This window comes from Hippopotamus amphibius, chromosome 13, assembly GCF_030028045.1.
Source record: "Hippopotamus amphibius kiboko isolate mHipAmp2 chromosome 13, mHipAmp2.hap2, whole genome shotgun sequence".
NCBI lineage: Eukaryota > Metazoa > Chordata > Mammalia > Artiodactyla > Hippopotamidae > Hippopotamus > Hippopotamus amphibius.
The window spans coordinates 93,030,687-93,044,301 of record NC_080198.1 but is presented as its reverse complement, the minus strand read 5'-3'; the positions used below and the strand labels follow the sequence as shown (position 1 = coordinate 93,044,301).

Genomic DNA, 13,615 nt, shown 5'->3' with positions numbered 1-13,615 from the left:
CAGGGCCTGCAGTCCTTTAATCTAGCTGCAGGTGGTGACCTGAAGATCTTCTGTAGCTCTCACTTGAGGTTAGCAAACTGTGACCTTCTCTCTGGAATGAAGAGTGCTTCATCCAGTAGGTAACATCTTCCCTTTGTTGGGGGTTTTAATTCTGCAGAAGAGCTCAAAGGTATTATGTGTATCCCCTGAAGCAGAACTGGGACAAGGTGCCTTGTCTCTGCATCCCCTCCCTTCCCTGATTAGCAACTGTTTGAACCTGCCCTTTGGGACTCAGGGAAGGTCATGGAGTCTGGAGTCTGTTCCTTACAAACAAGGAACAAGGGACACAGAAAGGCTTCTGTGCCCAGGAGCCCCACAGGCTCCTGCTTAGTTTCTCTTTCTCTTCCTTCCTTCCTTTCTTTTTCTTTCTTTCCTTTCTTCTTTTCTTTCTTTCCTTTTTCTTCCTTTCTTCCTTCCTTTCTTTTTTTTTTTTAATTTTATTTATTTATTTATTATTTTGGGGGGGGTACACCAAGTTCAATCATCTGTTTTTATACACATATCCCCGTATTCCCTCCCTTCCTTGACTCCACCCCCATGAGTCCCCCCCACCCTCCCCGCCCCAGTCCTCTAAGGCATCTTCCATCCTCGAGTTGGACTCCCTTTGTTATACAACAACTTCCCACTGACTATTTTACAGTTGGTAGTATATATATGTCTGTGCTACTCTCTCACTTCATCTCAGCTTCCCCTTCACCCCCCCGCCCCCTCCCAAACCTCGACTTCCTTCCTTTCTTTCTTCCTTCCTTTCTTTCTTCCTTTCTTCCTTCCTTCCATCCTTCCTTCCTTTCTCTTTCTTTTTCTTTCTTTCTTTCTTTCCTTTCTTCTTTTCTTTCTTTCCTTTTTTCTTCCTTCCTTCCTTTCTTTCTTCCTTCCTTTCTTTTTCTTTCTTTTCTTTCTTTCCCTTCTTTCCTTTCTTTCTTTCTTTCTTTCCTTTTTGTTCCTTTCTTCCTTCCTTCCTTTCTTCCTTCCATCCTTCCTTCCTTTCTTTTTCTTTCTTTTCTTTCTTCCCTTTCTTTTCTTTTCTTTCTTTCTTTCTTTCTTTCTCCCTTCCCCCCTCCCTCCTCCTTCCTTCCTTCCCTCCTTCCTTTCTTTTTCTTTCTTTTCTTTCTTCCCTTTCTTTTCTTTTCTTCCTTTCTTTCTTTCTTTCTTTCTTTCTTTCTTTCTTTCTTTCTCCCTTCCCCCCTCCCTCCTCCTTCCTTCCTTCCATCCTTCCTTCCTCCTTTCCTCATTCTCCCCCTCTTTCTTTCTTTCTCTCTTTCTGGTGTTATGAGAATGTTAAAATTAAGAGTCACATTCCAAGCCTGTCCATCAAACAAGATATTTGTGACCTCTAATCCCCAAGCCAATCATGTCAAGGAGGATAACACATGACTGCTGAATAAGAGGTTCTATTCAAGAGTTCACTCAGCTTACCCTCTTCTGGGAGTTGTTGGACTTTCCAAGTGCCACAAGGAAGGAGAAAGTTGGGGTGGTCCTCTGCTGCTGGGGGAACCCACACATCGAAAGGGACTCCACCCCTTTCTTCCTGCAGGTCAGTTTATGTGTCCCAAGTAGGCTGCCGCTCAAGATGACCTATATCCGTAACTCACTGATCAGTCTGAAAGGACAATATCCCTGCCAATCACCAACAAGCAAGAAGGAAATAGGGCAGTCAGCCTTAAACAGCAGGGACCATTCAGGACTGTTTGTTTTTCTTGAAATTTTGGTTGGCATTCTACTATAAGTTGATATCATCTAAAGAACAACAAGGCCTACTGGAAAAACACATTCTTCCTCCTTATCTTTTCCTAAGACACTTCCTCGTTGTTTGGGCTGAAAGTCAAGGCCATTTCTCTATTCCAAAAGCCCATCTCATAGGGCACATGCCATGCTTCTGTGTGAGTGTTAAGTGCTTGCTCAAATTATATCTTGGGAACCAGAATTCACTCCAGCAGGAATGATGCACCACCTGCCCCAATTCAAATTCACATACCACTTTACCGTTTTCAAAGAAACTAGAAACTTATCATCTCCTTTATTTCTAAAAATTAAATTAAATTAAGTTAAATTTAGTTAAAAGTACACCCTAAGAGAAAAAGACGCTTCAGAGAGGTGGCAAGAATTGCCAGGGTTCCCGCAGCTGGCAGATGGAGGCACCCTAGAAAGCCCAGAGTCCCAATCTACTCCTCATGCCCATGACTTTGCCCTAAGAAATACAGGGGCACCCCGAGGTGAAATAGTGAAAAAAAAAGAAGGAAGGAAGGAAGGGAGGAAAGGACGGGAGGGAGGGAAGGTGGGAAGTAATAGAGAAGGCATTACTATTTAACTCAAATATGTTAATATCTAACAAAAAATAAGTTACAATAGAGCGACTAGAGAGAATCACTCCAATTTTCTGATTGCATTTGATTTTAAATTCAGAGCCCCCGAGGAAAAGTTGGCTGGGTCCCAATTACATAAAACAAGTGCTCCCCTAGACAGATGGCTTCTAGGCACAGCAAGGCTTTCTCCCCGACTTTGACAAGCCTGAGGACCAAAACCACAAATGATTGAGCACTTTGAACTACCAGGTTCAAAGTCCTGAGGAAGACAGTGGGGAAAGTTTCAAGCCACCCATAAGAATGGATTCATTCATTACCTTTTTTATGTAGCCTATAGTTTTTGCCTTGATTTGCTGTCCATGATGAAATGTATGTCCTCTTTCCAGAATCCTGGGGGATGCCAACTTCTTTGAAACAAAAGGGCTTGTCTGTTGGTTAGTCTTAGACAAGATGTACGATGCCTCTCTAAGCTATTTGTTGATAAAGATTTCTTGTCTATGAAGCCAATGTGAGTCAGGAGACCTGGGCCCCAGGGTCAGTTCAGCCACAAGATAACTCTGGGAATCTGAGCAAATAGCACCACCTCTTTGGGCCTCAACAGCAGACCACTGGCTTTACTTTCTCATGGACGTTAGACCCCTTTGAAAATTTGAAAAGGTATAACAAAACTTCCTCACCCCAGAAAAAAAAGTGCATGTATTTATAGAGGAAAAAATTTTAGCTTTTAATTTCAGAAGGTTCATGGACCCCACTAGGCCATCCAAGGACCTCTTCCATCCCCCAAGTTAAGAAGCTTTTGTCCAAATGATACCTGTGGACTTCCTCAGCTGATGCAATGCATGAAATGGACTTTAGAAAATTATTTGCAGTTAAGTAAATACTTCAGCAAATACAATACTTCTTGTAAGGCATTTTGATTCTTCAAGAATATATAGGACTCAAGGATGCAAGTACAAGAAGCACATAGACTTTCATAATGAAGAATGATCAGGAATTCTACCACTGTTAAGGAAAAAAAGAGAATGAAAATATTTGAGAAGAGAAACGGCTACATTTAAAAAGAATACTGTGAATATTTTCATGCTAATTTTTAAAAATAAAAATTCCAAAACAGGTATGAAGAAAATTAACCATGGCTTTCATCACTTAAACACAACCTCTATTTTTTTTTATAAATTTATTTATTTATTGGCTACATTGGGTCTTCACTGCTGCACATGGGATTTCTCTAGTTGTGGTGAGCGGGGGCTACTCTTCGTTGCAGTGTGCAGGCTTCTTATTACAGTGCCTTCTCTTGCTGTGGAGCACAGGCTCTAGGCGCATGAGCTTCAGTAGTTGCAGCACATGGGCTCAATAGTTGTGGCTCATGGGCCCTAGAGCACAGTCTCAGTAGTTGCGGCGCACGGGTTTAGCTGCTCCGCGACATGTGGTATCTCCCTGGGGCAGGGATCAAACCCATGTCCCCTGCATTGGCAGGTGGACTCCCATCCACTGCACCACCTAGGAAGTCTGCAACCTCTATTAATATGAAATATTTTATCATATCTCTTCAAATCCTTTTTTCTATAAACACACACACACCTGCTTCTAGATATGTTATAAGCCCAGTTTTTAATCCTGAACTTTTTATGTAACTTTGAGACATACTTATAGTATAATCTTATTCCATACCCTACATAAATACTTGCAATGCATTTCTAATATTCCAATAGTGAGTATAGCATCAAAAATTACTTAATAGTTCTCATGTAGAGGGTCACGTAGATTGCTTCCAGTGTTTTGATATTATAAATAATAATGTGCTGGACATCTTTGTACGTAGAACTTGATCCAGATTTCAGGTTGTTGTCTTAGAAAGAGGAATGCATCAGTGGAATTATTGGGATAAGAATAAGAGTATTTCTACGGCTCTTAATAGCTATGGTTGAATTGGTTTCCGAAGGAGTGAAAGCAATTTATAGTCCCATCGGCAGACTGTTACATCACACAAAGAGTATAAAATTTTTAGTTTTGCATAGTCTTTTGGAGGATTATTTGTAGATTTTAAAAAATCTACCCTAACAAAAGTGTTGCCCAAACTCTACTAACAGATTGCTCTAAAAACATACATAGTATAATGTAAAATTCTCTATCACTAAGAGTGACTCAACATTCTTTTTTTTAATTCAATACAGGTCCTTGGAACAGAGAAAGGTGAACTATTTATATTTGTTTTCTTACCCTAATATCATTAGGTTAAGTCTTATTTCCAAGTTACTGGCATTAGTCATTTTTTTTAAAGGATTACTTGTTTCAGGGCCTGGGATGTATGGGCACGCGTGTGGATCAGGACCTCAGAGTCTATTCAAGAGTCCTATGGTCTGAACAGGATTTAAATTGAGGGTGGAACAGAGGTCTCTCTTCAGCTACAGGCTGCTGACAAGGAGGCACACTGTCACCCCCTGTCACTTGGGAAAGACATTGCTGGCCTTCTGTTCCAGAGAAGCTCTTGGTCTCTCCATCTTTGATGTCACCCATGCACACACACACGTAAGCCCTCAGGCATGCATGCATACACACGTGTGTGCACCCTACTGGTGTCACTATTGTAGAAGTGTGCAATCCAACACTCACTTACTAGCTGACCAGATGCTAATCTGGTGATACCTTCATGCCCACCTTTTAGATACTGTTCACTATTCACTTAGAATGATGAGTTATGTCCAGAGCGGAAGGATCTGAGCTATGGCCCAAAGCATTAAGACAAGCAGCCTAGTTTGACAAAGCAACATTGTGCTAGGATTTCAGAGGCTCACCACCAGCTCACTGTGTGTGTTGGCCAAGTTGCACAGCCTCTGTGAGTCTCAAGTCTGGTCTTTTTACATTGAGAAAGTTAAACTTGAGTGGGACCTAACCTGGGTTTGTGGATTCCCAAGGGTTTCTGATGGAGGAGTGACGGTCTGTTGACAATTCTAAATAATTTTAAAACCTGAAGGAAACTGAGCCCTTTTCCACAAGAAAGCTCAGCATCCTACTGAAACATTGAGGAGTTGCTGCCCCAGGCTTCAGTGATTATCGACACAGCAATGTGACATTGGTCAGCTCACGGGGTGGCTGTGGATGACTTGAAATGATTTTATGGAATGTGTGACTAGTGGACCAGTCACTGACTCCAGTCAATTTTCAAGTAATCACAGTCCTTCAGTCAAAGGTGCTGAGCTTGTGATCAACCTTGGACACAGCACAGAGTAATAGCCAAAATTAAGACACGTCAGTGTCTATGCTTCCTTAACTTTATTACTTACCACTGCAGCTGGGAGAGAGTTTTATGTTTTTATGATAGGATTCCCTATCACAGTATTATTATGTGCCCTTGGTAATTCTGGATGGCTAGTTAAAATCTATCCACGATGAAAAGGAAATAAAAAGTGGTAACACAAATGACATACATAATTACTAAATAAGTCCAGTTCCTATGGTTGGCAAAACTTTTCAAAACTTGAAGATCAACGAGGAACCTGAGAAAACACAGATCTGGTGGTAACTGTTGGTCTATAACAGAATCCTGAAAGCTCTCCTGCCCTATCACAGGAGAGAGAGGAGAATTCAGGTGCACCTGGGGCAGCATTGGGCATCCCCGTCCCTACATGGCTCAGAATAGTTCTTAAGTTTGACATTTTTGTTTATGTTTCTATGTAAGTTTTCATTTGAATGAAGAATTCAACTTCAGTCCACTTCCACATCAAGCCCTTCCGATACCAAATACCTTCCAGTGTCATATTCTATGTTTTGGCAAGTTCAAGGATGAGTTCTAGATTTAATATTGTTTATAATATTATTGAATATTCGATATTTGAAGCAATTTTTATAGCCTCAGGGAGAAGCCACTCCCGGGAGCCAGGGTTATTGCAGAACACATGGGTTACAGTTTCCACTAACCACGAACAGCTCACTCTTAATAATCAGAGATTACTTGGATGAAATTAGAGCAGTTCCAATAAACTTCTAATGGTCCCCAATCATTTTCTTTTTGCAACCTGACCAAATTCTATGATGCCTTTACACAGTTCCTCATCACCAGATGAAGCCTGAATCATGTCACCTGCCTCAAAACCAAAGTCCTCAAGAGATTCCTCTTGCTACTGCCAGGTAAGGAGCCAGGAATCCCTTCCTGGGTCCTGGCTTGGGGGTCAGGCCCTGTGTTTTCTAGGATAATGACTCATGGAGTTTTCCTGAGAAAGAGAAACTCCGGCCTTTGATAACGAAGCCCAGTGACGAGGCCCCAGGGAAACCTGTAAATCACAGTTGTTGTTGAAGTTAATAGCATTGTTCTTCCTGCACTTTAGAAGTGATTGATTGCCTGTTACGTTAGAGACGATATTTGAAAACATAGATAGGGAGGATTACCTGGAATAGAGGCTAGTCAGCCTGGAAAGAAAAGCTGGCATTTCTAACTCGTCTCAGTGGGTGACCACACAGAAGCTGACAGTTACTTTGGAGCGACACTTTATAATCCGCCAGGGGTTGAGAATGCCATTATCTGATTAAATACTTGCCTGATCAGATGATCGTGACAACCGTCACCCCAACAGAAGAGTCGAGGAAGCTAATAAGGCTCAGGCTGGTCATTCATTGGCCAAGGTCACGTACATCAGTGGTAGCTTCCTTAACATCCAGAGTCTCTAAAATTAGTGCTCTCAGGCCTTCCTGACCCCAGTCTGGCCAGTGGCTCCAGCTCAGTTCATGCCAGTCTCTACCACCTCCCAACACAGGACATTTGCACGTGCTATTCCTCTACCTATAACACTCCCCCTCCTATATTTCCCTCTCTCCAGCCTCTCCCTACTTGGAAAACTCCTCTTCATCCATCAGATCCCAGCTTAAAGCCACCCTAAATCCAGGAGGTAGTACTGACCCATTTGCCACAGGGAATACATGAGGCCCAGAGAGGCTGGGTCCCTTGCCATTGAAATCAAGTCCAGCTCCACTCTTCAGTAGCCAATCACACCTATACTGTCTTGATTCTAAAAATGTAGCCCATGAATCTTGACTTTCCTTGGTGCCTGCCCATGGTTAAGATGCTCTTTTATTATTTAATAAATACTTATGAGCGTGTACTCTGTTTGTGGTGGAATAGGGTATTGCTTAGGAGGGAACCCCTGGAATCAGACTGCCTGGCTTCCTCACTAACAAGCCATGTGGCCTTGGGCAACGTCACTCATCTTCCATGGGAAGCTGAGAGCAGAGTCAGGCCTGTTCAACCTGCCCACATGCCCACAAACCACCAGCTCTCAATGCCATTGCCAGGCCCTGTACATCAGGGGCATGGTCTCCACCCTCCATTCCCTTCCTCTCCCTCACTTTCTTGTCCTATTTCACACCTTCAGTAACTTTGTTCTCTTTCTTTGATCTGTGGACATTAGGACTACAGCTTTATAACTCTAATTAAGACTTTCTGTTTAAGACTCAATCTGACACTAAACCCTTGCCCATGCAACAAATACATATTCTTTCTTAATGTAATTTTCTAGAAAGAAACAAAAACCCATCATATTATAGTGAAAAGATAGTAAGATTTTAGTCAGGCCCACATCTGTAGTAGTTGTTATTTAATGTGGTTTGGCTTCTTTTGTTTGTTTGTTTAATTGGACAAAGTCTCCGGATTTTTCTTCCTTTCTTAACTGGCTGCTTCTTCTAAATCTCCCTTTTAGGCTTTTCCCCAAACTGACCTCTAAGTGTCGGTCAGATCTTTCTGATGTCCTTTTTCCTGTCAGTAAGAGTGTAGGCAGTTCATCCATCCCCACAGTGTCCAGTGTCAACTCTATATTGTTAATTACGAGGGTGAGTCAAAAATTATCTGCACTCCGGTTATATTAAAACTTCTGTTGGCTCCACTGTCTTATCGGCACTTTCCGTTCAAGGCTACTGTCTCCCCAGTCACTGCTGTGCAGGTGTGAACGTGTTACATCAGTTCACTTGTAATTGCGGTGCCAGCAAAAACGGATGCCCCACTTGTGATTTGCACGAAAGAAGAGCAGCGTGTAGTGATTCATTTTTTGTGGTCTCAGGGTGTACCTGGTGGCGTTATTTATCGAAGACTTTGTGTACCATATGGAGAAAGTGTTTTGCTGTGAAGAAGTGTGTATGAATGGATAGAGAAGTTCAAGGAAGGTTGCACAAGTGTCAGCCATCAAGCAGGAGCCGGACTCCTGTCCACGTCCACGGCTGATGACAACATTGAGTGTACACATGAAATGATTCTGTCGAATAGATGAGTGACAGTGGTTTCTGTGGCAAATTACTCACAAATCAGCCATGGCTCTGCCTATGAAGTAATCCATGACAGACATAGGTTTCGAAAAGTTTGTGCTGAAGCCTAAACTTTGGATTAAATGCAGAGGACTGCTATCCAAGGGCGTTGTGATCTTTCATGACAATGCACTTTCGCATGCTTCTGCCCACACTGTCAACACTATGCAAAAACTTCGTTTTGAGGTGTTAAAGCATCCTCCCTATGGTCCTGATCTTGCTCCTTTGGACTTTCACCTGTTTGGTCCCCTGAAAGCAGCCCTACAAGGACGAAGATTCACTTCTGATGAAGAAGTGAAGACAGCACTACATTCATGGCTCACAGCTCAGCCTAAAACATTTTTTAATGAGAGAATATGAAAGCTTGTTGACAGATGGACAAAGTGTATTGAAAAGCATGGAGATTATGTCAAAGAATGATATATTTGTCTTTTCTAAAAGTTAATTAAAATAAATTCTACAGCCAGAGTGCAGATAATTTTTGACTCACCCTAGTACTAAATCTCTGTCTTCTGCCACAACCACCCTTCTTAGCCCCGGATCCATATATCCAGTTACCCAATGGGCCATTTTCCTTGAATCAGTGACAGGTATCTCAAACTCAATATTGGAAACTGAACTCTTCATTTCTACTTTCATTCCCGGACCAACACTCTCCTCCTACAAACTTTCTTACCTCCATAAATGGTATACTCTCTTTCCCACCTTCACCCTTCCTATCCAAATCATTAACAACTCCCAAAATTTTCAAATCTCAACTCAAAACAGGTCTTGAATCTATCCATTTCTACCCATTTCCCCAGCTCCCAACATAAACCAGCCACCATCAACTCTTGCTTAAACTATTGCAATAGTTTTCTAATGACACTGAACATCTTCATCCCCTACCTTCTATCCAGAAGGAATTACTGTCTGGTCTCTTGCAGAATAAACCATGCTTTCTTGTCTCTGAGCCTTTGCACCTGCTGTTCCCTCTGCCTGGTACATACCATTACTCCTCATCCATCTCCTATTCACCATTCAGAAGTCAGCTCAGTTAGCGTATCTCCCAGGAAGACTTTCCTGAGAATCAAATCAATATTGTCTGAATGAAGTGATCTTCTTCTGCTACCACAGGATCTTCTGCTGCACTCATCTCTACCATGGTGTTTACCGCACATGTGATTATGGTATAATCATGTCTTCCCTTCACTAATTAAGCTGGTTGCTCTTATTCATTTGATATCCCCCCAAATATACCACATACTTAGTAGGCGCTCAATGAATGTTTATAAAATGGAAGAATCATTTCTATTTTAGTTTAGGCAGATTTTTTTCCCTGCTATTTTTATAAACATTGTACATGAAACCTAGAATATCCTCAGAGGATATTCCATTCTTTCAACATTTCCTAAAGATCTCAAAAAATTAGGGCAGTGAAATTTTGCTGTCCATGATTTTTTTCCAGACATTTAACAAAATTGTACACCAGCTCCCAGTAAAGGGATCCTAGTTTTAACAGAATCAAGGGCTTAGATAGCAGGAGAAGTCTGACCAGTCATGACAGCACAGTGTGGTGATTCAATGATCTAATGGCATTTTTATCTATAAAGCAAATCCTAAAACCCCAGGCTTCTGTGGAGATAAAAAAAAAAAAAAAACCCAGATATGTACTCAGTTGATTTCATTGGTGCTGGAAAAGGGCTAGATTTCATTGAATTAACCCAGAGGTTTTATTCAATTGCACAATTGTGGCATAGAGCATACTGCATGTAAATAGATATAACTGTAGTAGCACCTAGAGTTTAAAATGACCATGCCAACCACAATACCGAATGAACCAGAAAATCAGAGCTGGGTGTTACCCAAAGCTAGACATTAAGTAAAGCGCTAAGTAAAGCCATTGGCAAACAGCCTTGGTAGCATCATTACTGTGTCTAGAAATGTATATTGTTTTATTGTCTTTTATTATATTTTTATAGTCCCTTTTTCTTTATCAATTTCCTTGTAATAATCCACACAGTTTTCTTACCTAGCTCACATTTTAGGAAGGAATAAAATAATATCTATGCTCTTCTTCCTTCCTATGCCTTCTCTCCTTCAATTGGTAAACAATTGCTATAGAGTAGGAGCCCCAGCCAGCCACATAGCATTTTCTACAGTGACTGTAGCTACAAGGCAAGTCTAAATTTATGGCTTCCAGAAGTAAAGAATGTTGATGCACGTGCATTGAAGTGACATGGAAAGAACTTATGTGGCTCAGTCACTTTGCTCCATATCTAATGTTCATCTCTTTTGAGAGAGGAAGGAACCAGTGTTCTATCAACCTTACAAAACAGACGATTTTTCTAGTTCATCCAGTAAAATATAAAGTGCCCTGTACATGTGACTTAGGCTGTGAGTACTGACCCAGTATGGGAAATATTAACATCCTTTCAATTGTGACATTTCCTTTAGCTCTTCATTCATGACGCACAACCACGGTGTACAAAACAGAGGTAAGAACACTTTACAAAAGCATTATAAAATAAGTAGGTTGTCATACACTATGATATTCCTGCACCATGACTTAGCTTTTGTGAACCTCAGAGTCTCTGAGCTGATGCATGTAGATGTAATTTGTTTGTTTTCATTGATAGGTAGCATTGCGTCACATTAATATAACATAATTTTTATCTGTAATTAAATATGATCACTTAGGTGGTTTCCAGTTTTTTTCCTCTTATGAACATTAGTTTGTTATGAACAATATTGTTGATGTCTTTCCCTGTATATAATATATACATGTTTTCCCAAGTACTTAATGTGATAAGTTCTCTTTCTAAGAGTGAATTGGCCACCTCTTAAAATATTCCTGTCTTCGATGGCACTAGATGTATTTTCCAAAATAGACATATCACTTTGTTTCACCAACAGCTTATGAAACCCCCCATCGTTTCCCATTCTCTTTTTCGGTAAACTTTTAGTTTTCGCCAATCCATTGGGTGTAAAATAGATTTATCTTAAGAAGAGTCTGTGAAATGGGGAAAATAAAACTTTACTAATTGATTGTAAAGATAAAAATCAGAGGGATACCATGTCCATGGAAATATCAAAAGCAGTATATAAGTATAGTGTTATATTACTGTTGGTGATGGGTTTTGATATTCTTAGTATTATTTGGCCCAAACTAGATCTCTCATGTTCTTTTGTCTTTCTTTCTTCAATCCCCATGCCATGGAGATTCTGTGTTCAGGTCTAATCCTTCAATCTCTCTCTGCTGAGCCACATGAGAGGGCTTTAGGACTGGAGAAAGCAGACCCTGTGGGATAGACTGGAAAGGCTGGGGGCTCTACCGACATTGGTCCCAGTTCTGCCTCTTTGAGCTTCACCCTTCTCCATTCATAAAATTCAAATAATGATACTGACTCACAGAATTAACACACACATGCATAGCCCTCACCTTGCACATAATAGGCCACTGACACATTTTAATATCCTTCCTTCTTTTTTGCATTCCCTTCCCTCCTCCAGGGATTCTCCACGTAACTGATTCCATGAGACCAAGAGTTTCCTCCCTGGCCTCCATCATATCCTTATTTCTCTTCTGCCCTGTGCCATCTGGGCTTTTGTTTGCAAAACCAATGTGGAAAACATTTTGCCCAATGTACACATTGCTAAGAAGAGTTTCCCAAGAGAGGACTCCTTTTCTAAAGGGACAAAGGGGGCTGTGATTAACCCAATGGCTCAATACCTGGGAATTAAATGATAGAAACAGTAGTCCTGGAGGCCAGATCTTGATGTATGAAAATGAAAAGACTTGGAGTATCCAGCTGGAATGTCCAAGGACTGAACAGGCCCAGAAAGGGCTTTACTGATGGGGGTTTTGAGAATGGAAATGTTGCAGAGATGGAGAAGCAGAATCATAGATTAAAGAGGAATCCAGAGTCTTAACTTGAAAGACAAAATCTTGGAAAATAAAAAACAAAGAACAATTAAAGAATGGAACAGCAGTGTTAATGAAGTGGACAGCCTTCAAAGACATGGGTCCACGTCAAGTACCCTCTGGCTGGGAGTGGATCATTAGTACTGGGGTCGTGTAGATTGTTCTCTACTCATCTTAGAAGAAAGAGGTTGCTTAAAGAAATGGCCTGAGGTAGATGAAGGAAATGTTTTGGCCTCCAATGCCTTCATTTTTTTTTAAATTTACTTATTTATGGCTGCATTGGGTCTTTGTTGCTGCATGTGGGCTTTCTCTAGTTGTGGTAAGTGGGGGCTACTCTTTGTTGCAGTGCATGGGCTTCTCATTGGGGTGGCTTTTCTTGTTGCAGAGCACAGGCTCTAGGCACACAAGCTCAGTAGTTGTGGCGCACGGGCTTAGTTGTTCTGTGGCATGTGGGATCTTCGTGGACCAGGGATCAAACCTGTCTCCTGCATTGGCAGGCAGATTCTTAACCACTGAGCCACGAGGGAAGTCCCTCCAATGCCTTCAAACACCATTAATTCCTCTGTTAGTAGTCAACAAACATCCACCAAGCGCATGGTTTATGCCCCATTGGCCTGGGCCCTAAGGATACAGAATAGAGACAGCCCCATCCTTTAACTACCCAGTACTTGAGCTCTGTGATGCTCTTCTGTTAACTTACTGAGTGATAACTTACTGAGTGAGAACTTCATTCTCCTAGGTAAAAATTCAACCTTGGATCACTAGCACTTGGTAGAAATTAGATGCACAAAAAACAGCACACAATCCAGGCACACATAGAGTTCTAAGTCTAATGGGCTCGCTAAAAAAATGCTTATTGGTTTTAAGTTGAATGCTTCAGGTGAGGGAGACAGTACTCTCCACTTAGAATCATGAAAACTACTTCTCTGTCAATGTAAATTTCATTATCCTTATTTAACAAGTGAGAAAAGATTTCAGAAATATTCAGTTATTCTTGATAGTTCAGTTACTACTTGATTAACAGATCTTGCTCAATTCTCTGATAAATGAATTTAAGCTAAGCTATGAAGACCATAAGTAG

General features: G+C 41.1%; 1 protein-coding gene across 1 annotated transcript in view; it reads left to right on the top strand.

The window, feature by feature from the left end:
- The window catches only part of CLNK (cytokine dependent hematopoietic cell linker), a 156,149-nt gene that overhangs the window by 116,158 nt on the left and 26,376 nt on the right, over positions 1-13,615 (top strand). The window contains exons 13-15 of the mRNA XM_057704653.1: positions 4,517-4,535; positions 6,389-6,470; positions 11,067-11,107. Of these exons, the coding sequence (XP_057560636.1) occupies positions 4,517-4,535; positions 6,389-6,470; positions 11,067-11,107 (142 nt within the window). The remainder of the gene's footprint in view (positions 1-4,516; positions 4,536-6,388; positions 6,471-11,066; positions 11,108-13,615) is intronic.